This window comes from Euleptes europaea, chromosome 3 (genome assembly GCF_029931775.1).
Source record: "Euleptes europaea isolate rEulEur1 chromosome 3, rEulEur1.hap1, whole genome shotgun sequence".
In the NCBI taxonomy this organism is placed as follows: domain Eukaryota; kingdom Metazoa; phylum Chordata; class Lepidosauria; order Squamata; family Sphaerodactylidae; genus Euleptes; species Euleptes europaea.
This window is the reverse complement of record NC_079314.1, coordinates 113,011,484-113,035,802: the sequence shown is the minus strand read 5'-3', so window position 1 is coordinate 113,035,802 and position 24,319 is coordinate 113,011,484. Positions and strand designations below refer to the sequence as shown.

Sequence of the window (24,319 nt, the reverse complement as noted above, 5' to 3'; positions counted from 1 at the left end):
AGCTAGTCTGGATCCAACCCATGATGTGCACCATAATTCAGAATTGCACTGTTCTAGTAGGATAACTAGGATCCTACACCATGTAATTTTTGCATCATTAAATGTGTCATGGTGATACTTAGGCTTTGCTTCAGTTCTGTTTTTAGACACCTGGTTGGTTCTACAACCCTAATTCCTATAGCATTGTTCATTGATTGTCCCATCCTCTTGATTGTATTGACTCACTCTGTGTAATCCATCTTGAATCCAAGTGGAAAAGAAGACTAATAGCCACCAATAGAAGAAGAAGAAGATGAAGAAGAGTTGGTTTTTATATGCCAACTTTCTCTACCACTTAAGGAAGAATAAACCGACTTACAATCACCTTCCCTCCCCCCCCCACCAGATACCCAGTGAGGTAGGTGGAGCTGAGAGAGTGCGACTAGCTCAAGGTCACCCAGCTGGCTTCATGTGTAGGAGTGGGGAAACCAACCTGGTTCACTAAATTAGCATCCACCGCTCATGTGGAGGAGTGGGGAATCAAACCCGGTTCTCCATATCAGAGTCCACTGCTCCAAATTACTACTGGACGATAGATAAAATAAATAAATACATAAATTTAAATTGTGCTACTGAGAGAGAAAAACAGGATGGACGGATGGATGGATGGATGGATGGATGGCTGGATAGATGGATGGATGGATGGATCTTTTAGGCTGTTTCACTTGCTGTCACCCCTCTGACGACGTCGGGTCTTTGTGTTCATTATGCATGCCGTTTCCGGCCATTAGCGGTTGCCTCACTCTCCCACTGCGTTTTCCCCGCGTTTTCAAATTTGAGATAAAATAATTCTCTGAAAACACGGGCAAAACACAGGGAAACGGCGAGTGAAAAGGACCATAGATAGATAACAGAGAACGAGTGAGAGAGACATGAGCTTTTGAATGGGGAACATGACGAGCAACTAAGCCAAATGCAGATGACACACATACACAATCAATGTTGCAAATACTGGAGACTCGTTTTTGTGGCCGAGTCCCCAAAACTGGAACGCTAGACTGCAGGAAGGCAGAAAGATCTGTGGAAATAAAGGGAAGCGTGTGATCACATTCCTAGGCCTGGCAGGTTTCCTTCCATGGATGCTGGGTGTCGACTGCCATTCAACGCCATTCGACTGACGACAGAAGGTGTCAGACTGACAGCTTGAGAAACAGGGGAAGCCTAACCCTGCTCTTGCTGTTGTTTGTATCTGTTTCAAATGCATTGGCCTGAATGCTACAACAATATGATGGGGGGGGGGGGGGACGCAGACCGCACGACACTTACATTTGAGCATCATCTAGCGCCATTCTACAGAAAAGAAGCAAAATGTAGAGGGAACCTGAGCAGGGACTATCCGTGTAACAACAAAAATCTGTATTATTGCTTAGCCATGGGCCAGGAAAGCTGATGCAAGCAAGGTTGTAGGGGGGACAACTTATTCTAAGATACCGCTGTAGCATTCTTTCTAGGGTAGTCACTTCTCTAACCAGGCGGATCCCTCCGGCCCTCTAAAGCAGTGGTTCCCAAACTTTTTGGGCCACCGCCCCCTTGGTTCCACAAACTCAACCCCAGCGCTCCCTAACCTATTCAACAACACAGTTGAAGGGGCCCACCTCTAGTGCCCCCCTGCTGCTCATTTGCCTCTTAGTGCCCCTCTAGGTAATCCCACCGCCCCGCAGGGGGTGATACTGCCCACTTTGGGAACCACTGCTCTAACGACTACCAAATTATGGAGGAAGATGGGGTAGCCACATTACTCTGTCTGTAGCAGTAGAAAAGAGCAAAAGTCTAGTAGCACCTTAAAGACTAAAACATCCTTTCAAGATGGCGGACATCCTTTCAAGATGGCGCTTAGATAAGATATGCCAGCTACAACGCTCCACAAGTTAAACTTATTTTGATCTTTTAAATGGGTTTACGTTCATAATTTGCAGCTGTTTTTGCAACCTTAAAGACTAACATTTCTGGCAGGGTATGAGCTTTCGTGAATCACAGCTCACTTCTTCAGATGTATCTTCAGATATATCTGAAGAAATGAGCTGTGACTCATGAAAGCTCATACCCTGTTAGAAATGCTGTTAGTCTTTAAGGCGCTACTACACTCTTGCTCTTTTCTACTGCTATGGAAGAACAGTGAGACTTGTAGTAAGAGCAAGAGAAAGATGAACTGCAGACAGCATCAGTCTGTCAAGGGACCTGGGAATTAAACTGGAAGCTTTGGGGTTTGTGGTCCAGCATGGCACAGTGGTTAGAGTACCGGATCAGGATCCGGGAGACCCAGGTTTGAATCCCCACTCTGCCATGGAAGCTTGCGGGTTACCTGGGGACTGTCACACACTCTCAGCCCAACCTACATCACACAGTGTTATCATCGGGAGGATTGAATGGCACAGGGGGGAATGTTGTAAGACACTTTGCGTTCCCATTGAGGACCAAAGTGGGGTATAAATACCTAATAAATAAAAAATAGCTGAGCCAGTGTGGTGTAGTGGTTGAGAGCGGTGGTTAGGAGCGGTGGACTCTAATCTGGAGAACTGGGTTTGATTCCCCACTCCTCCATGTGAGTGGTGGACTCTAATCTGGTTAACCGGGGTGGTTTCCCCGCCCCTACACATGAAGCCAGCTGGGTGACCTTGGGCTAGTCACTCTCTCTCAGTCCCAACTACAGCGTGTCTGTTGTGGGGAGGGGAAGGTGATTGTAAGCCAGTTTGATTCTTCCTTAAGTGGTAGAGATAGTTGGCATATAAAAATGACTTGGGCGGGGAGGGGAGGAGAGGAAAGGATTTTGTATGATCAACAAAAAAGGTGTTCAAAGGGAAATCCTTTTGTCTGGTTTCTAAAACTCAAGAGAGGTGGTACCAGGCAAACCGGTAAAGGAAAGGGGGATCTGCCCTTTCTGCACCACAACAGAGAAAGCTCTGTTCCCTCCCTTATTACCTCAGAAACCACTTTTAATATCAGAAAGCCTTGCCCATTTTGCCTCAGAAAACACTTGAGGAAATGAAGAAAGGGGGCATTTTAGAAGGGGAGGCCATGAAACAAGGTTTCTTGGCTGTGGTGTGTGTGTGTGTGTGAGTGAGTGAGAGAGAGAGAGAGAGAGAGAGAGTTTCATATATTAATAGGGTTGCCAGGTCCCTCTTCGCCACTGGCGGGAGGTTTTTGGGACAGAACCTGAGGAGAGCAGGGATTGGGGAGGGGAGGGACTTCAATGCCATAGAAAATGGCCAAAGCAGCCATTTTCTCCAGGTGAACTGATCTCTATCGGCTGGAGTTCAGTTGGAATAGCAGGAGATCTCCAGCTAGTACCTGGAGGTTGGCAACCCTACATGTTAAGAATAATCTTTTGGGCACCCTGGTCTCAGACAACGTAAGCACAGATCTTTAAGTCTCGATGTAAAGCCACCTTGGGTTCCCTTTGGCTAGGAGAAAAGTGGATTGTAGGTTTTAAATAAACAAATAAGAAACTGAATGCTGCAGCAACCTTTCCTTGCTCAGTGCTCTGCACCAATTGAAACATTTTTAGAACATGAGAACATAAGAAAAGCCCTGCTGGATCAGACCAAGGTACATCGAGTCCAGCAGTCTGTTCACACAGTGGCCAACCAGGTGCTTCTAGGAAGCCCACAAACAAAACCACTGCAGCAGCACCATCCTGCCTGTGTTCCACAGCACCTACTGTAATAGGCATGCTCCTCTGATCCTGAAGAGAATAGGTATGCATCACAACTAATATCCATTTTAACTAGTAGGACCAAGGCCAGGGAATTCTGCACTTCAAATTCCGAGAGGAAATTCGGAGGAGAGAAATTTCAGCAGCATCCTTACCGAATAAACCCTTGTTCAGAACCAGGACCTGAGCTCCTTATTATACCAACTCTGCTTTTACCATTTTTGCATATGATGGAGAAAAAGAACATTCTCACACAGTGTAGTCACATTACGCAGCCATAGATTTGGAGAAAGGTCAAAGGGGGGGGGAGGATCTTTTGGTTGCCTTGTAAAAAAAGAAGATGCATAAGTGAAAATTGAGAGGAGGGCGGGAAAGCCCCCCAAATTCATCTGATAATCAATCCCTACCATGCGTGGGCACTCACTAGCTGCAAGCAGTGGCAGCGTGACAAATATAGCAAAACCGAAAAGCAAGCCACAATAAAAGGGAGGAGGGGGGGGAAATCTTTCGCTGACCATCTGTGAAAACAAGGCATGTGGCCATTAAATGCAGAGGCCATAAATATGTAGAAATGCTAAGAACCAAATGGCAAAAAAAAAAAAAAAAAAAAAAAAAAAACTTTCAGAGTAAACTATAAGCTCAAAACAAATCAAAACGTTTAAGGCCAAGGGGTGGAAGAAAAACCCCAAGTCCGATCTTGGTACTGTATAAAAGTGACAGTTATTTTCGTTATTCTTTTGTTGCTGTTTCTTACAGAATGAGACTGCGGTGCAATAGAGGGGGGGCTAGAGAGGAATGACATTCCTTATATACGGTATTTCTTCAAATAAACTGCCTCTTTGATGTGAGGGATGCCAGGGAAGTGGCCGGTTGGGCCTACTGAATGGTTAACATCCGGCCATGATTAGGGTTGTCAACCTCCATTTGGGGCCTCGGGATCTCTTGTAATTACAACCAATCTCCAGACAACAGAGATCAGCCCCCCTGGAGAAAATGGCTGCTTTGGAGGGCGGGCTCTATGGCATTATGCCCTGCAGAGGTCCCCTCCCGTCCCCAAACCCTGCCCTCCCCAGGCCCCATCCCCAAATGCTAGGAATTTGCCAACTTGGAGTTGGCATTCCCAAGTCTGTGATGGATGGGCAATGACGTAAGGACGCATTCACCTTGTAGACGTGTTTTGGCGAGCCGAGCCATCTGGTCTCTGATAACACTAACGCAAAGCAGATTATAATATTCTCTTCTACCTTTTCCCCCTAATTCAGCTCTTGTGGCCTGTTTGGTCATTAATGGCTAAGGAGGATTTTCCGCCAATAAGGCTGACAGCTCCAGGTTGGGAAATACCTGATTTTGGGGGCGGAGCCTCAGGAGGGCGGGGCTTGGGGAGGGCCTTCGATGTCATAGAGTCCGATTACCAAAGCATCCATTTTCTCCAGGTGAACGGATCTCTATCAGCTGGAGATCAGTTGTATTAGCAGATCTCCAGTCACCACCTGGAGGTTGGCAACCCTATCCACCAAGGAAAAATTTCAGGGAGAGAACAAGTCCAGCTTTGCCAAGAGCGACATTTTGAGGGAACCGTTAAGGTTCCTCCTGATGTGAAACATCAGATGGATTTTTGGTAAGATGAGGGAGAAAAATTCTCAGGAGGTGATCCACACTTTTTCCTGTGGTCACTGGCTTTGGCCCGAAGAAAGTTGAAGGCTTATTTAGAAGTTCATGCTTGAGAACAATACCTGAGAAATGCAGAAGAAGCCTCAATTTGTTCCGATTTTGCTCAGAATGTTTCTCAGGTTTTCCTCATCTTGGCCTCTCCTGCACCCCTCCTCTCCACTATGAAAAAGAGTAATGTCCCATGCAGGCTGATTTATTTCGTACAAGTTATCCTGTCTCTTCTCAAAGGTTCTCTCTTCTGAGTTTTATCCTCCCAACAGACCTGTGAAGTAGCTTAGGCTGAGAGACGGCGACTGGCCCAAGATTACTCAGCACGGTTCATGGCAGAGCGGGGATTCAAACCTACCTCTTCCCAGTTCTAGGCTGAGACTCTGCCTACTATACCGCACTGGTGTTGTTTCTGCTTATTTGAACGAGAGATTTCCCTGTCCCACTGATTACCCTGTCAATAATGGGGGAGAAGTCCAGGATACTTTCAAGGTCAGTTAAATCTGTCATAGACTGAATGAGATGTTACTTTTTCCATTCATGGGGAGGGCAGAAGAGGAGCACCCATGCTTGACATTCTTACATTCATGAGAAAAGGCCCTTTTAAAGAGAAAACGGTATACATCCAGAATAGAATAGAATAGAATAGAATAGAATAGAATAGAATAGAATAGAATAGAATAGAATAGAGTCATAGGGTTGGAAGGGGCCATATAGGCTAGCTAGTCCAACCCCCTGCTTAATGCACGATCAACCTAGAGCATCCCTGACAAGTGCTTGTCCAGCCTCTGCTTAAAGACTGCCAGTGATGGGGAGCTCACCACCTTCTTAGGTAGCTGATTCCACTGTTGAACAACTCTTAGTTAAAACAAGTTTTTCCTGATATCCTCCTGCAATTTAAACCCATTATTGTGAGTCCTACCCTCTGCTGCGAACAGGAACAGCTCCCCACCCTCCTCTAAGTGACAGCCCTTCAAATACTTAAGGAGAGCAATCATGTCCCCCCTCAACCTCCTCTTCTCCAGACTGAACATTCCCAAGTCCCTCAGCCTTTCCTCGTAGTATTCCCCGTTCCTCACTCCCCGAAGGCTAAATTGTCTCTTTTGCTCAAGACACCGCTCTGGCATCTTGCGAGTTAATGCGGCTCATCCCATCCATCAGGTGGCCAGAGAGGCATCAGGAAGAGGATGATGGATGTAAAATTATCACAGGGCTGCCACCCGATACACTTCCTGCCATTTGTAACTGGCGCTGGAACTGACACGCTTTTTCCCCCCTTTCATTATTAAACATCCACATTAAGTCAACATTGGTCACTGTCATTTCGAGGCCCATGATCCGTTAAAGGGAAATGGAACAGGCCGGGGAGGATGTCTAGAGAAAGACGGTGGAAAGAGGAGAGGGTGAAAAAAGCAGCGTGGAGCCTTTTCTCCCAGAAAAAAACAAACACCTAAGTTTCTGTTAGGGTTGCCAGGTCCCTCTCAGTCATCGGCGGGAGGTTTTGGAGCAGAACCTGAGGAGGGTGGGGTTTGGGGAGGGACTTCAATGCCATAGAGTCCAATTGCCAGAGCGGCCATTTTCTCCAGGTGAACTGATCTCTATCGGCTGGAGATCAGTTGTAATAGCAGGAGATTTTCTGCTATTACCTGGAGGTTAGGAGCGACAGAACAATGTAATTACAAAATGCAAAAAGATTCTATTGGAAAAGTTACACATAGTAAGCAACAACAATGCAAAAGCAATGATTCTAACAAGATCCTATATCTATAATGGCAACGTCCAAAAGTCACTGATGAATGTATTTTCAAGATAGTTCAGCAAAAGAAATATTGTTTTCCATAGATGACATGGGGATACGGCCGTTTGAAATTTCTTCAATACAATTCTTCATCAGTCCCCACTAAAAACATATAAAGAACAACATACAAAGTTTCATATATACACATGTGCAAAAACATACATATAATACATACAAAAATTATATACAATATATATACATCTAGGGTGTGCTAATATACTTACAACATCAAGAAAGCTTGATTCATATCATTTAGTACTGCTAAGTACTGCTAATTACAGCAATTGTTTGCCTTATTCACACCTGCTTTCTATTTAGCCTTTGGCATAGTATGAACATGAACTGCTGCACTGAATGTATCCTAAGTGGAACGTGGTGACTATCTTGTATCCTTAACTGCAGTCAAAAATGATACATTTTGCACATGTGTATCTATGAAACTTTGTATGTTGTTCTTTATATGTTTTTAGTGGGGACTGATGAAGAATTGTATTGAAGAAACTTGAAACGGCCGTATCCCTGTGTCATCTATGGAAAACAATATTTTTTCTGCTGAACTATATTGAAAATACATACATCGGTGACTTTTGGACTTTACCATTATAGATATAGGATCTTGTTAGACCCATTGCTTTTGCATTGTTGTTGCTTACTATGTGTAACTTTTCCAATAGAATCTTTTTGCATTTTGTAATTACATTGTTGTGTCGCTCCTGTGCTTACTTCCTAACTATATAGTATTAGTACAGTGGTGTCTCTTTTTTCTATTACCTGGAGGTTGGCAACCTTAGTTTCTGTGCTGCAATAACCTCATATCACCAAGGAAGCTTTAGTCGCAACAACAAAAACCCACAAAAACGAAACGCAAGCAGAGGGATAAGTTCTTTTAGGGAACAAATGCAACAAAGAAGCCAGCAATGCAAATACAAAGGGAGAACAGAAATTGTTTTTTTTTTAAAAATGGGCCCATTTGAGGAATCATTCACTTTTATAGTTGCCTACTGGGAGGGTGGACCTAGGGCCAAGACAAAATGCCCCTTTTCAGTGACAGTGGGGGGCCATGAAAATGGATTCCATTGTCGTCGTCCCCCCATGTGGTGTAGTGGTTAAGAGTTAATATAATAGGCATGCTCCTCTGATACTGTAGAGAATAGATATGCACCATGACTAGTACCCATTTTTCACTAGTAGCCATGGATAGCCCTCTCCTCCATGAACATGTCCACTCCCCTCTTAAAGCCTTCCAAGCTGGCAGCTATCACCACATTCCGGGGAAGGGAATTCCACAGTTTAACTATACATTGTGTGAAGAAATACTTCCTGAGAACTGCGTTTTAAAGAAAACAAGTTTCTAGTCCTTATAAGTGTGACACTTGAATAATAACTCTGACACCATTGAACCAACATGGAAATGGAGGTGCTTGGTAGGCTTTTCAATGAATCAACAAGCACCGCTACCAAAGATACTGGCAGCTCATTTGCCCTCCTGACTGCTGGATGAAACAAAATAAGTGAAGCAATTGAAGGAAATATATGTACATTTGCACAATTTCTAAACCACGCACAGCCTTGAAAGTATACTAACTTTTGAATTGCTTAGAAATCTTTGTAAACAGTATGGAAAAATAGGTGATTCTCAGCTATATAAAGGGCAAGGTTACATATTTCTAATGGTGCTCAAGCATTGTTCTCTCTGGATGTTAATCGGTGCTATTGGAGCAAGATTTTTCTTTTCTTTTTTAAAAGTTAGCGTTGAGATACACCAAGTATCAAGTTATAATTAACTGGAGGTGACAATTATAAATACGCCTGTGTCCCCAGGTTTCCAAGAAAGCAGAAAAACACACGCCATGCACATGTTTCTCTCTCTGGTTGAAACTCTTCCAAGGAAAGTAAAGACATGTTAAAAATATTTTTTATTGCTTCTTCAATTAAAATAGGTTTCAATCCAAGCTGCATTTATTATGTGTTTGCATGTGTGTGCGCATATAAAATGAAAAGCCCCCCCACCAACCCCAGTATGCCTAGTGAACAGAGCTTGGGAAAACTTAAGACAGGTTTTATTCACTTGCTCTTCTCTGCAAAGGAATTACTTCCAAACTGGGCATGTACAATAGGAGACAGCTCCACATCCCTTGGCTATATTTTTCTTAGGGACATAAGAACATAAAAAGGCCATACTGGATCAGACAAAGGCCAATCAAGTCCAGCAGTCTGTTCATACAGTGGCCAACCAGGTGCCTCCAGGAAGCCCACAAACAAGACAACTGCAGCAGAATTATCCTGCCTGTGTTTCACAGCATCTAATATATTCAGCATGCTCCTCTGATCCTGGAGAGAATAGGCCTGCATCATGACTAATATCCATTTTGACTAGTGGCCATGGATAGCCCTCTCGTCCATGAACATGTCCACTCCCCTCTTAAAGCCTTCCAAGTTGGCGGCCATCACCACATCCTTGGGCAGGGAGTTTCATAATTTAACTATGGAGCTGGCAACCCTATCTGGGTAGGGGAGGGACCTCAGCAGGGTATAATGCCATACAGTCTACCCTCCAAAGTAGCCATTTTCTACAGGGAAACTGATCTCTGTCATCTGGAGATCAGCTGTAATTCTGGGAGATCTCCAGGGCAGGCCCCACCTGGAGATTGGCAACCTTATTATATCTTCAAGTATTTGAAGGGCTATCATATAGAGGATGGGGCTGAGTTGTTTCCTGTTGCCCCAGAAGGTCAGACCAGAACCAACGGGTTGAAATTAAAAAGAGTTTCCAGCTAAACATATGGAAGAACTTCCTGACAGTTAGAGCGGTTCCTCAGTGGTACAGGCTTCCTCGGGAGGTGGTGGGCTCTCCTTCTTGGGAGCTTTTTAAGCAGAGGCTAGATGGCCATCGGACAGCAATGCTGATTCAATTACCTTCGGCAGATCATGAGAGGGAGGGCAGGAAGGTTTGCATCAGCGGTTGGCTCTCGTGGCCCCTTCTTACATGCCCAGGGTACTGCCAATCTCCACTTTGGGCTGAGGAAGCAATTCTCCTCCAGGCCAGATTGGCCAGGGATCCTGGAGGTTTTTTTAAAACAAACAAACCATTTTCAGGGTGTGGAGTAGGGGGTCACTGGGGGGTTTGTGGTTAGTTAGTTGTGAATTTCCTGCATTGTGCAGGGGGTTGGACTAGATGACCCTGGTGGTCCCTTCCAACTCTATGATTCTAACGGTCCATCAGGTTCCGGAGGGAGCCGCTCAGCCACCTACATCTGGGTTTTTCTGAGGGTTCTCAAAGGGGATATCTGCCCTTTCTCCCAAACAAAATCCAGTATTGAATCTGTGCTTGCTTGACCTCAGCATTCCTCAGATGCTTTCACCCAAAGCAGCTACCTCTAGCTTCACTTTGGTGATTTCTTTTTTTACTTTGGAGGGAATCCGGTGGCAAGCCCATACCACGCGCTCCCCACATAACCCTGAAAGAGGATCTCTCTTCCCCCTTCTCCTTTTCACCCCTGCTACAAGATGAAGGGACGAAATGAGCAGGGGAGACAAGAGGGTGGTGGTGGTGGTGGGGAAGACGGAGGCTGACAGCCGAAAAAAAGCGGCCGCCTAAACTGAACCCAGATGACAGCCGGAGCTCCCGTTACTTAATCAAAAAGGCTGCGGCGAAGTCACCGGGGCCCGGCGCAAAGTCATGTGTTAGAACAACAGCTGATCTGTATTAAAGAAGATTAACTTGCAGTGCCACGGCGGAGGGCCCTGGATTATTTTATGTACTTCCCTTGCCTCGCGTAGCCGTCAGCACAATTACTGCCCTCCGAAGAGAATGACTGATCTGTAACCACAGCTAAACAGCGGGCTGCTTTGGGGCCTGGCCTGCTTCATGAAGATGAATTTCCATACCATCAAAGTGCTTTTAATGGGCTCCCTGATCCCAACCGCAAGGCCCCCGCTCCTGCAAGTCTATCCGAGGCGGGATGAAGGGTTCCTGTCCAAAAGGATTTGGTCGGTTGTCACTTGACAATTCCCAGCTAACACGGGGGGGGGGGAAGGAGAGGAGGAGAGATAGGTAGACTTGTCTCTGCTTTGGAGGATTAAAAAAAAACAGCGTGGGGAGGGAAGGAGAGAGAGAGAGACGAGAAAGATACAGATGCTTTCTGAATGCAACCAACTGCTGTATCCACAGCTGAATTCAATGCGCTTAACAAATAACAGCAATTTAGCTATGCTTGCAAGGAATAGCTCGAGTCACTTTGCATTAGCATCTGGCTGAGTGTTAAAGTCATTTCTACATGGGGAGCGGAGAAAAAAGGAATTTCTGCTCCGAGCATCCTTTCAAGAATGCTTAAATATTTGAATATAAATTCCTTTGTGCTTGTGATCACTTCGTCTTGTACCTGACATTCCAGTTTCTCCCTGCGCGTTACTATCCTCTGCCCCCCAGGCCTCCTTTCTGGGGCTCTTCAGTTTGCAAGGCCATCGACACACACTCTTCTGTCCCCCACCCCCGTGCTCTTGCTTCCCCCTCTGAAACAAAAGCCCCCCCCCCAATACCCTTACTGTGCATTCCTGAGGGGAGTACCTGCACCGGGCTTAGGAGACAATGCAACGGCACTGCCTCCTAAGGAGGTTTCGGCCCCACCAAAACCTCTGCCCGGAACCAAAAATTCATGCATAGGGTTGCATGAGAGATATGCCACCTAAAGGGTGACATATCTCAACAACAAAAAAGGGGTGTTCTCGAGCCGTAACGGCTTAGGAGGCCGCCTAATGGCGAAAACTGCCCCCAGTGCTTTCTCACCTAGAAAACGTTCCCCCTAATCTAAAGGGTATTTAAGAGAGGGGGAGGAAAGGTGGCATGATATGGCCTAATCTCATGATGTAGTGGTTAACAGTGGTGGTTTGGAGCAGTGGACTCTGATCTGGAGAACTGGGTTGGATTCCCCACTCCTACACATGAGGTCAGCTGGGTGGCCTTGGGCTAGTCACACTCTCTCAGCCCCACCTACCTCACAGGGTGTCTGTTTTGGGGAGGGGAAGGGAAAGGTATGGAAATGAGGAATGCCATGACATCATAGCACACAATAATCCTTCATCTCCAGCAGCTGCCCCCCGTTAAGTGTAACATCTAATGAACAGAGAAGGCACTTTGCTCATAATAGTAACTAGTGACCTGGGGTCATAAGAACATAAGAAAAGCCCTGCTGGATCAGACCAAGGTCCATCAAGTCCAGCAGTCTGTTCACACAGTGGCCAACCAGGTGCCTCTAGGAAGCCCACAGACAAGACGACTGCAGCAGCACCATCCTGCCTGTGTTCCACAGCACCCAATATAATAGGCACGCTCCTCTGATTCTGGAGAGAATAGGGATGCATCAAGACTAGTATCCATTTTTACTAGTAGCCATGAATACCCCTCTCCTCCATGAACATGTCCACTCCCCTCTTAAAGCCTTCGAAGTTGGCAGCCATCACCATATCCTGGGGCAGGGAGTTCTACAATTTAACTATGCGTTGCGTGAAGAATTACTTCCTTTTATCTGTTTTGAATCTCTCACCCTCCAGCTTCAGCAGATGACCCCTCATTCTGGTATTATGGGAGAAGGAGAAAAGCTTCTCCCTGTCCACTCTCTCCATACCATGCATAATTTTATAGACCTCTGACATAAAAGTGGTATAAAAAAAAGTCACATAGAAATTGACAGGAAACAGTTCTCCAAGGTCTCAGTCACAGGGCTTTCCCAGTAGCGTTGTTACGGGGAAGGGGATTTCTTTTTCCAACAGTCACTTTTTAAGATGCAGCCATCGATTCCTGTCATACTCTTCTTCCTGTTTTAAAAGATGGACTTCCTCTTTCTGTTCTCTTTGTAGAAAAACCAACGCAAACGTTTGTAACTTCAGCCTTCGCAACTGATTTATATCACACACCACCAGGTGGAGCTCTAGCAGGAGGGTAGGACGGTTTGGGAAGACACTGGGCGAAAACGCACGGTCGCTTTAGCCTCCTTTATTCCGTTTCAGCCAGGATTCAGCCAGGATCGAACACATGCTTTTCGCCGAATGTGCGTTCGATCCTGGTTGAATCCTGGCTGAAAGAGGGAATAAAGGAGGCTAAAGCGACCGTGCGTTTTCGCCCACTGCCTGCCTCTGAGCATCTACAGAGCAAAACTGAATTTTTTTTGCAGAACTTCCCTTCCTGCCCCTCCAGTCGTCCAATCTCTCTTTGATCAAAACGGAACTGATTAGAAACAGACTTCAAATCCCTAACAAGAGGAGAAGAAATGCATTCCTGGATTTCAGGGAGAAACTGGGTACAGAGGAGTCAAGAGAATTTATCTCAACAACCCTGTCTGAGTGGCCTTTTATGCATAGCTGATTCACTCGCCGTCACCCCTCCGAAAACTTTGGGTCTTTGTTTTGATTGTGCACGCCTAGGGTTGCCAGGTGCCCGCTGGTGGCGGGCAAACCCCCGGCCATTTACCCCTCTGCCCGCGAGTGTAATACTGGAAGTGCCGCCTTGCGAGGGGCCTTATATCACTCATACTCTCAGTTTGAGTGGTAAAGGGCCGCTTTACCACTCAAACTAAGAGGTATAAGGCCCCTTGTAATCCCGATATCAGCCAAATAGCCTCCGGCCGGAGGAGAGGGGGGACCTGGCAACCCTATGAACGCCGTTTCCAACCGCCTCGCTCTCCCCCTGCATTTCCCTGTGTTTTGCCTGCATTTTCAGGGACCTGTTTTATCACGAATTTGAAAACACGGGCAAAACGAGGGGAAACATAGGGGGAGAGCGAGGCGACCTCAGATGGTCGGAAACAGCATGCACAATCAAAACAAAGACCCAAAGTTGTCGGAGGGGTGACTGTGAGGGAAACAGCCATGCATAAAAGGCCTATATCTACAATCCTTTAGCAGGTGACTGATCCAGGGACCTTTCTTATGCTGAACTCTGGCTTTTCCCCTACAAGCACTCATAGGAATATAACTAAGTGGTGGCAGTATGTACAAGGGTAGGAGTACCTCCACCATGGCTGTTCCTCAGCCCCTCTTCTACAGCCTGTCTCTGAGCTGCTTGGCAGTGGAATGAGTGTGCATGTATGTATTGGTGGGGTGGAGATTTACCCCTTTCTGTGCCGCCCCTGCTGGCTCCAAGTGGAGGGACTGAAGAGAGGATTTGCAGCCTACTTTGGACCTGATGTGGAAGCCAAAGACCACAAGCCATGCCTGTTTCCTCCTCTCATGTCTTGGCCCCTGCTACCCTAGTGCCCCATGTGAACTGGCCTTGAGCAGTGGCTACCTGAGCTTTCCAGCCCTTCTTTCTGAATTTCTTTAAACTGGAAATGCCGGGGACCAAACCTGTGACCTTCTGCATGTAAAACTGATGCTCTACCACTGAGTCAGGACCTTTCCCTGGCTTACTACTGTGCCTCTGTCTACGGCTTTAAGCCAATGTATAACTTACAATTTTGCTAGAGCTGACAGTGGCAATATACAAAAAATAAGCCACAATGTACATGGAGGGATATGCAGGCTGATCTGTTAGACAGATCAAAAAACAAAGCCTTTAAAATATTATCTGAGCACAAGGTAACAAGATGTTAGAAAACTGAGAGAGGGAAAAGTTCTTGGGTAGCATCTCAGGTCACAAGAGTTTGGGAAAGATCCTTTTTTTGCCCCAAGTCTTGCAGAGCTGCTGCCAGACAGAGCAGACAATTCTCTGCTAGATGGCTGGACTCAGTGTAAGGCTGAGTTTGTTTGTATGCAGGCACGCATTACTGCATATTTTCGCTGTTCCCATCGATCAAATTCCACCGAGGAACAATTAGGGAAAGGGGAATCCTTGTGGACAACGCTGTTTGGCTCACAACGTTTTTGCAGGGAGGATCGGATGAGTTTTCAGGTTAGACAGAAGTAATCGATTATTGTAATAATACAATAATAATACATTATTATTATTATTATTACATTGTAATAATACAATTGTAATAATACATTCCAAAGAGGCCCAGGTAAGCTGGAGAAAAGCTGATGCAACAAACGGTTCCCTGTCAAAGTTCTTTCACGAACGACTCCTGGCCAAGCTGATAACCTCTTATTTCCAGTGCTACAAACGTGGCAGAGAAAGGCAGCGGTGAGTCTATTCGCGCCCTCAGTGAGGGGGAGAGGAAAGCAGGAGTGTGAAAATTCATGGGAGAGGCTCAAAGAGGAGAGAGAAAAGAAAACCCTAGGAAGTGTCACACACACTGATATACTGCCCTTCTATGAGAAGACAGCAGTTTGCAGCCATAACGTAGAAAGGAAGTAAATGCTGTATTAAAACCAGTACTTCTCACAGCTGTTATCACCAACAGAATTTTGTGCGGGCTTGGGATTTGCTTTAGGTCTGGGTTCATATTCTTTCTCAGCAATGAAATTCGGCAGCTGGCCTTCGGCAACTGGCCTATCCATTAGCCCATAAATCAAAAATCGGCACTCACACGAATGAATCCACAGATAAAGTTAAACAGATTTAAAATTGGCCCATTTATTTATTTAAAATTACTTTGAGACCTTCTATGCATGGCTGTTTCTCTTGCGGTCATGCACCCCCAACTACTTCGGGGCTTTGTTTTGATTAGGCATGCATTTTCTGACCTTCAGAGGTCACCAAGCTAAGGTTGCCAACATCCAGGTGGTGGCTGGAGATTTCCTGCTATTCCAACTGATCTCCAGGCGATAGAAATCAGTTCTCTTTGGCCGTTGGACTCTATGGCACTGCAACCCCTCACCTCTCCAAACCCCTCCCCTCTCCAAACCCCTCCCTCCTCCGACTCCACCCCCAAAACCTCCAGGTATTTCCCAAGCTGGAGCTGGCAACCCTACACCACTCTCTCCCTGCACGTTTCCCCAGCATTTTCAAGATGCCAGCATCCAGCCATGCATAAAAGGCCTTAGTCTACCTTTCTCTTGAAGGACTCACAGTGCGATACAAAGTTCATCAAAAACCAAAGCCCCAAAATACAAATAAAATCACACAACAATGAATTAAAAACCAAGATAAACAAGATGATAAAATCACAGCAGTTATGAAACACCAACGACAAATCCATACTACCAGCTCTCCCAAAATGGTTGCAAAGGAGGCGGAGCCAAACCTAAAATGGCTGCCACAGGAGGTGGAGCTGAATGGAACAACCTCCCTCCCATCTCCTGGGAATACGGAAAGCCTAGAGAGGAAATGGAACCACACACTGACTAAGGAAAGCCCAAGGACTTACCAGCCCTCCTGATCTTCCAGTGGAAAACCCTTCCATTTGAATGAGGACGGCCTAGAACAAGCCCTGCCATCGTCGGAGGGGTGGTGGCGAGTGAAACAGCCATGCATAAAAGACCGATGCCTCCTTGCAGAGAAGCAAGGGCTATTTTTATATTTTGGGAAGACCAGGGACAGGATTTTAAAAAGGGAAACGGCTGGAAACAGAGAATGGGGGAAGAAAGTATGAAATCACAGCCGGCGTCTCACTGCCAACAGGCACGTCCCTCGACTGACCTTTTCTGTCCTGCAGTTATTCAGGCCCAGGCTGTTTGCGACAGCCACCTTTCCGTCGAGCACCTGTTGCTCTCTCCGTAGCTGCTCCTTCATCTGCCGGGCTTCCTGGATTGCCTTGGTAACCGCATCGTGGTCATTTAAGTAACCCGACGACGTGATAGAGGAAAGGATATCTAGAAAGAGGGCAGGGAGGCGGGGGACACAAACAGAAGCACAAGTTACCGGGAAACACTGCCAGCGATTAGCTTCACAAGCATTCAGACGATTCGGCTAATGGATGCAAGACCAGCTCATCAGCAGAACATGATCAGCAGAACATGGGAAGACCCAACAAGAGATGGATTGACTCAATAAAGGAAGCCACAGCCCTCAATTTGCAAGATCTGAGCAAGGCTGTCAAAGATAGGACATTTTGGAGGGTACTGATTCATAGGGTCGTCATGAGTTGGAAGCGACTTGATGGCACTTAACACACACACACACTATGGGCTTTTCAAGGCAAGAGACAAGCAGAGGCGGTTTGCCATTCCCTGCCTCTGTGCAATGACACAGGACTTCCTTGGGGGTCTCCGAACCAAGTAAGAACCAGGGCAGACCTTGCTTAGCTTCTGATATCTGACAAGACGGGGCTATCCTGGGTTAATCCAGGTCAGGCTGGTTCTTAGTATTACTGTTATTACTATTATTATTAGAGTTGGCTTTTATATGTCAACTTTCTCTACCTTTTTAAGGAGAATCAAACAGGCTTACAATCTCCTTCCCTTCTTCTTCCCAAAACAGACACCTTGTGAGGGGAGTGGACATGTTCATGGAGAAGAGGAGAGGAGTATTCCATGGCTACTAGTTAAAATGGATACTAGTCATGATGCACACCTATTCTCTCCAGGATCAGAGGAGCATGCCAAATATATTAGGTGCTGTGAAACACAGGCAGGATGGTGCTGCTGAAGTTGCCTTGTTTGTGGGCTTCCTAGAGGCACCTGGTTGGCCACTGTGTGAACAGACTGCTGGACTCGATGGGCCTTGGACTGATCCAGCAGGGCCTTTCTTGTGTTTCTTATGTTGTAGGTAGGTGAGGCTGAGAGAGTTCAGAGAGAACTGTGACTAGCCCAAGGTCACCCAGCAGGCTTCAGGTGGAGGAGTGGGGAAACCAACCCGGTTCACCAGATTAGAGTCTGCTGCTCATGTGCAGGAGTGGGGAATCAAACCCGATTCTCCAGATTAGAGTCTACCGCTCCTAACCAATACACAGAATAATTAGGGGTGAATTACTTCATTACTTTTTGTATAAACTGTCTCAGGTTTAATTAATTCATTCCTTCAAAAGACTAAAATAAATATCAGCATCTTGAGAGTTATTATGAGGCTCTTTAAGTTCAAGGATGTTAAATATTCTTCCCACCACTCAATCAAATCATGCTAATAAATGATGTATTGTTTGCAAAAAATAAAATAAAATAAACAACGCATGAGTTATTTCATGTCTGTTATTATAAGCTATTGGTGTTCCTATTTTACCCTTAGAGATCGGAGGGTCAGGGTGACGTGATTTCCTTCCAAGTCTGTAGCAGGCCTGGGATTTGAACACAGGACACTGCTTGCAAGTTGAGTGCTCCGGCCGTTGGTCTGACTGCATTTATTTCACACACTGAAACACCACCTCAGAACATCTATCTTCCCCGAACCCTTTCCTCAGCTGTCTAAACGGTGGTCAATATACATGCTGCATGGCCCTCAAGTGTGCCCACATGAACACATGAAACTGCCTTATACTGAATCAGACCCTTGGTCCATCAAAGTCAGTATTGTCTACTCAGACTGGCAGCAACTCTCCAGGGTCTCAGGCAGAGGTCTTTCACATCACCAGCTGCCTGGACCCTTTAACTGGAGATGCCGAGGATTGAACCTGGGACCTTCTGCATGCCAAGCAGGTGTTCTACCACTGAGCCACAGCGCTCACAATAACCAGACTAATGGACAGTAGCCAAAACAGGCAAAAGGAAGGACTGCTGGATTTAACCCTGTGCCACAAGAAGTGGTAATGAGGATTAGCTTTAAAGAGGAAGAAGAAGAAATAGGATTGGCTGAAACTACAGGGTTGGGGAAAGGTTTAACCAATAAGCAGCTGATTGGCACCTCCATAAGCACAGCTGAATAGCTGATGCTAGGAACTAATGGATGGCAAAGGACAAGGTTGTAGGCTGCTTGTTTGGCGGGAAGGGAAAGCAGGGTAGAAATACAAACAACAGACTAGAAAATCTTTGGCCTTTTAGGAAGCCCAAAAACAAGACGACTGCAGCAGCATTGTCCTGCCTGTGTTCCAATGCACCTAATATAATAGGTGTGCTCATCTGATCCTGGAGAGAATAGGTGTTCATCATGACTAGTATCCATTTTGACTAGTAGCCATGGACAGCCCTCTCCTCCATGAACATGTCCACTCCCCTCTTGAAGCCTTCCAAGTTGGGGAGCCAGCGTGGTGTAGTGGTTAAGAGCGGTGGCTTGGAGCGGTGGACTCTGATCTGGAGAACCGGGTTTGATTCCCCACTCCTCCACATGAGCGGTGGAGGCTAATCTGGTGAACTGGATTTGTTTTCCCACTCCCACACATGAAGCCAGCTGGGTGACCTTGAGCAAGTCACATTCTCTCAGCCTCACCTACATCACAGGGCGTCTGTTGTGGGGAGGGGAAGGGAAGGTGATTGAAAGCCGGTTTGAGTCTCCCTTAAGTGGTGGTAGAGAAAGTCGGCATATAAAAACCAACTCTTCTTCTTCTTGGCAGCTATCACCACATCCTGAGGCAGGGAGTACCACAATTTAACTATGCGTTGTGTGAAGAAATACTTCCTTTTGACTGTTTTGAATCTCTCACCCTCCAGCTTCAGCAGATGTCCTCGCTGGACAAAAGCTTCTTCCTGTCCACTCTCTCCATACCATGCATAATTTTATAGACCTCTATCATTACTCCCCTTAACTGCCTTCTGTGCAAGCTAAACAGCCCTAAGAGTTTTAACCGCTCTTCATAGGGCAGTTGCTCTAGCCCCCTTGGCTGCAGCGTCCATATACACGTACATGTGCGTATACACCCACACATGCATGCCTCGGGTTTAACCGTGGTAGCGGCTGAAACGATTTCCCGTTAAAACACTGCAAGCATCCTCTAACCTTCTCTCATTTTAAATGTGTCACTGTGTAACGCTCCCCCCCTTTCTTTCCCCCTCCCCAACTCTAACCGGCTGTAGATTATACTCATTACGATATGCCTGGGGGTTCCCCCCACCCACTTTTTGCAGCTTGCAAAAGATTGTCGATCCCAGGTTTATTTCGAGGTGTGGGTGTAGAAAGATAATATCTACGTGGGTTTCCATACCCACCTGCCCTATTGCTTCTTCCCTCTTTTCTGCTTCTTTGAACCAGGGCATCGACAAGTCTTTTTTTTTTAAAAAAAATTTTTGAACCAGGGCATCGACAAGTCTTTTTTTTAAAAAAATTTTTTTTAAAAAGGCGCCTCAAAACTGTAATATGAAATTGCCCGGAAAAGGGGCTTCTGTCTGTGACATGAGGCTAAATCTAACCAGATCCGTCGGTGAATTGTAACAGATGGAGGGGCTGAGAAGACAGAAGGGTAGCACTAATCAGGCGCAGAATGACCGGCTTGCCTCAACATGTCCCATGTATTCCAGCAAACTTTACCACCCTAATCCATTTTTAGAACAAAAAACATCTGGGCCATAAATCCTCTAATCTGCCAAAACATGCTATTAAATCCCATGATTTGTTGAAAAACACTAAGATTAAAGAAAGGAAATATAAAATGGCTAACTGCCGCGCGGAGGAAAGTGTTATTAATACTCCTTCTTCCCCCCACCCTCTTTTGTCTCAATTATGAACGTTCTGCTTCTAAAGAGCCCTGTCTAATCATGTCCGATTACGCATCCTCGGTGTATCGCCGATTGTATCTGCCGATTGCCAGGGAATGTAGGATGGTGTTTCCTTGGCGCTCCGGGCTTAACAAGGTTCCAGGGGACAGGAGCCAACGGCAGATTCGTTTCAGGCTTGAACCGCTGCACGGTTTCAGGCTGCTGTTGCTGGTGTGTGTGTGTGTGTGTGTATGTGTGTGTGTGATTACAATGCTTTCAAAACGGCTCGGAAAGACCTGGAGTTGGTTCCTCTTGCCTCCTTTGGAAATCCAACCCCCCCTCCCTTTGTGTACAGGGTTGCCAGCCTCCAGGGGGTGAAGGAAAAAAAACAGACACCTCTGTACACGTATCAAGGGATGAGAAAATCAGTACAGGAATATAGCTGTTAACAATGCCAAATATATTGTAGCTATGTTTTTCACAGTATGTGGCAATGATACCACCCTCGACACATATATACACTGCAATCAAGAGATGTATATTTTTACATTATTGTGAAATATCCAAACAGGTAAGTCTCAACAAATTCCAGAAGGTCAGATCAGAACCAACGGGTTGAAATTAAATCAAGAGTTTCCATCTAGACATTAGGAAGAATTTTCTAACAGTTAGAGCGGTTCCTCAGTGGAACAGGCTTCCTCGGGAGGTGGTAAGCGCTCCTTCCCTGGAGGTTTTTAAGCAGAAGCTAGATGGCCATCTGTCAGCAGTGCTGATTCTATGACCTTAGGCAGTTCATGAGAGGGGCGGCATCTTGGCCATCTTCTGGGTATGGAGTATGGGTCACTGGGTGTGTGTGTGGGAGGTAGTTGTGAATTTCCTGCATTGTGCAGGGGGTTGGACTAGATGACCCTGGTAGTTCCTTCCATCTCATTCTATGATTCTATGAACTTTGGCCATTGGACTCTATGGCATTGAAGTCCCTCCCCGCTCCAAACACCGCCCTCCTCAGGCTCGGCCCCCAAAATCTCCAGGTATTTCCCAACCTGGATCTGTCATTCTTAGTGTGAAGGCTGGTTGAGGGACTGAAGTCAACCCTTGGCATGAAGGGACTGTAATGTAAGGATAACATCCAAGGTTGCCAACCTCTAGGTCAGGCCTGCAGAAGGCTCAACGGGAGCACATCATCTTAGAAGGAGGGAGGGTAAACAGAGCCTTTCCTCAAGACCTTTGCAGTGATATGGCTTTGTATGGGATCACTCTCATAGGAACTTTCCTTTTTTGAAATAGTTGTTTTTGAGGCCCTGCTCCAGATGGCCCTGTTAGAGATTAGCTAGATGGTGAACAGAGACAGGGCCCTCTCTGTGGTGTCACCACATTAAAAAAAAAAAGCCTCTCCCAAGAAATATTTGTATTGTGTCCACTTTATTGTCACTCATATTAAGGATGAGTTGATATGACCCCTTTAATTTCTGTTGATTTCATATGTGGTTGTTGCTGACACCGGTTTTTGGCTCTCCTCATTTTCACGGAGGTTGTTGGGAAGTCCTTTTGCCATTTCTATGTTATATGCCAAAAATAATGTTGAGAAAAGCATTAATTTTAGCTGACGAAAATAGGCAAGAGGAAAGAGAAACTCTCTCAAAACTAAAGGTTTGGGGGGGTTCCCTTCTCAGTGAACCTGAGATCTAGATCTTCACCTTGAGCGAGTCAGTTTGCAAAATTTGCTCGTCTCTTAATTCAAGCTCCAGGTTCTTTTGACGGCTGACTGTTGCTTCAGCTTTCTCCATTCTGCTGCTTTAACGCGTTTGCTGATTTTAAATTCTTCTTCTGTACTGCTTTTGTTTGATATTTTATTGTTCTGTTTAGGCCGAGGATTGTAAAATGCCTTGGAGGTTTTTTAGCAGGTAGGCGGGACAGAAAATGTTTGACAGGGGATGAATTCACACACCTAGAAGCTGCCATCCACAGCGAATCAACTACGATATTTGTAAAGCTGACAAACAGCTGTAGGCAGGGTGCCCTGGATTAAAATAGGTATGGTGCTTATAAACTGTATTATCCCCTCTTTCCAGAAGAGTTTGCTTAAGAACTAGAAGCCTTGCTCTCCTCCAGATTATTTGGGCTGTTTTTCCCTAAGCATCGCTAACTTTGAGAACGTTTGGCACTGGGAAGTGAAAAAACAGCCGCACGCGCGCACACACACACAAAACAAGCAATCCTTATGTTTTTCGGGAGCTGCCAAGATGATAGTGTGCAGGGAAATGATTAATATAGATGCCAGTTGAATGTAAATTATTATTATTATTATTATTATTGCTTAGGGTTGGTGGAAATCAGTGACAGAAAAAGGGAACTATATTACACAAAACACATTTAGCAATAGGGATTGCCAAGATGCATTTAAAAGGATGAGAGGCAATGGGTTAAGTTATTTTTGGTGCAAAGTAGGTGTATGCTTCACACTTGCCAAGAAATTCTGAGGGCCAATCCACACTTTCACGGGGAGAGGGGTGAAATTTATTTTACTGGGAAGATTTATCACAATCCTCATCATCTATAGAGCAGTTTCAACAGTCCAAATGTTTCTGACACATTATCTCATTGCAGTCTTTACAACAGCCCTGCAAAGTAGGCCGGTATTGTTTCCCCACAGTCACCCCTGCCGACTGCTTCAGGGCCAGCGTGGTGTAGTGGTTAAGAGCATGGTGTAGTGGTTAAGAGCGGTGGTTTGGAGCAGTGGTGTCTGATCTGGAGAACCGGGTTTGATCTGGAGTCTGATCTGGAGAACAGGGTTTGATTCCCCACTCCTCCACATGAGCGGCGGATGCCAATCTGGTGAACTGGATTTGTTTCCCCACTCCTACACACGAAGCCAGCTGGGTGACCTTGGGCAAGTTACAGCTCTGGTAGAGCTCTCTCAGCCCCATCTACCTCACAGGGTGTCTGTTGAGGGGAGGGGAGGGGAGGGGAAGGGGATTGTAAGCCGGTTTGAGTCTCCTTTAAATGGTAGAGAAAGTCAGCATATAAAAACCAACTCTTCTTCTTCTTCCTGTTGATTATGCACGCCTTTTCTTGCCATCAGAGGTGGCCTCGGGCTCCCCACGCGTTTTGCCCATGTTTTCCAGATGCTGTTTTAGCCAGAATCTGGAAAATGCGGGCAAAACACACAGGGAGAGCGAGGCGACCTCTGATGGGCGGAAAAGGCAGGCATAGTCAAAAGGAAGCCCCAAAGCAGTCGGCGGGGGTGACTGCGGGGAAACGTCCCTGCATAAAAGGCCTTCTTCAGGGGGATCTGTTAGTCTTGGCAGTGGTTTTTCAAAGAAGAGTATGTTCAGTGCTTTGGAGGGTGGACTCTACGGCATTATATCCTACTGAGCCTGCCCATACTCCACCCTCACCAGGCTCCACCCCAAAATTTCCAGGTATTTCCCAAACTGGAGCCGAAAACCCTAAAGCAGAGTTACACCCTTCTAATTCCACTGAAGTCAATGGGCTTAGAAAGACGGAACTCTGTTTAGGATTGCCTTTTGGCTCTTCCTCTGCCCCTGGCTGTAAGTCAGCCAGCCGAACCAGCCGAAATAAGAGTTCCCCTACTCCAAGGGAAGGGGGAAAAAACCAGGCTCCATTATCCAAGACGACAGGCACAGCGATACCATTCGGTAACCTCAAAAAGTCCCTTTCTACATCTGTCGCATGAAGATATACGGCAGCGAAGTCTATGTCATTAACAATAACTTAAGTATGTTATCTTTTGGTCCGCAGTTCCCATGGTTTATTAATGGTATAACACATTAATT

At 46.0% G+C, this 24,319-nt stretch overlaps 1 protein-coding gene across 3 annotated transcripts in view; it reads right to left on the bottom strand.

The window, feature by feature from the left end:
* Positions 1 to 24,319, bottom strand: part of SOX5 (SRY-box transcription factor 5) — a 444,166-nt gene that overhangs the window by 40,493 nt on the left and 379,354 nt on the right. For all 3 annotated transcript variants that reach the window (XM_056846727.1, XM_056846729.1, XM_056846728.1), the window contains exon 11: positions 16,663 to 16,835. In XM_056846727.1, the coding sequence (XP_056702705.1) occupies positions 16,663 to 16,835 (173 nt within the window). The remainder of the gene's footprint in view (positions 1 to 16,662; positions 16,836 to 24,319) is intronic.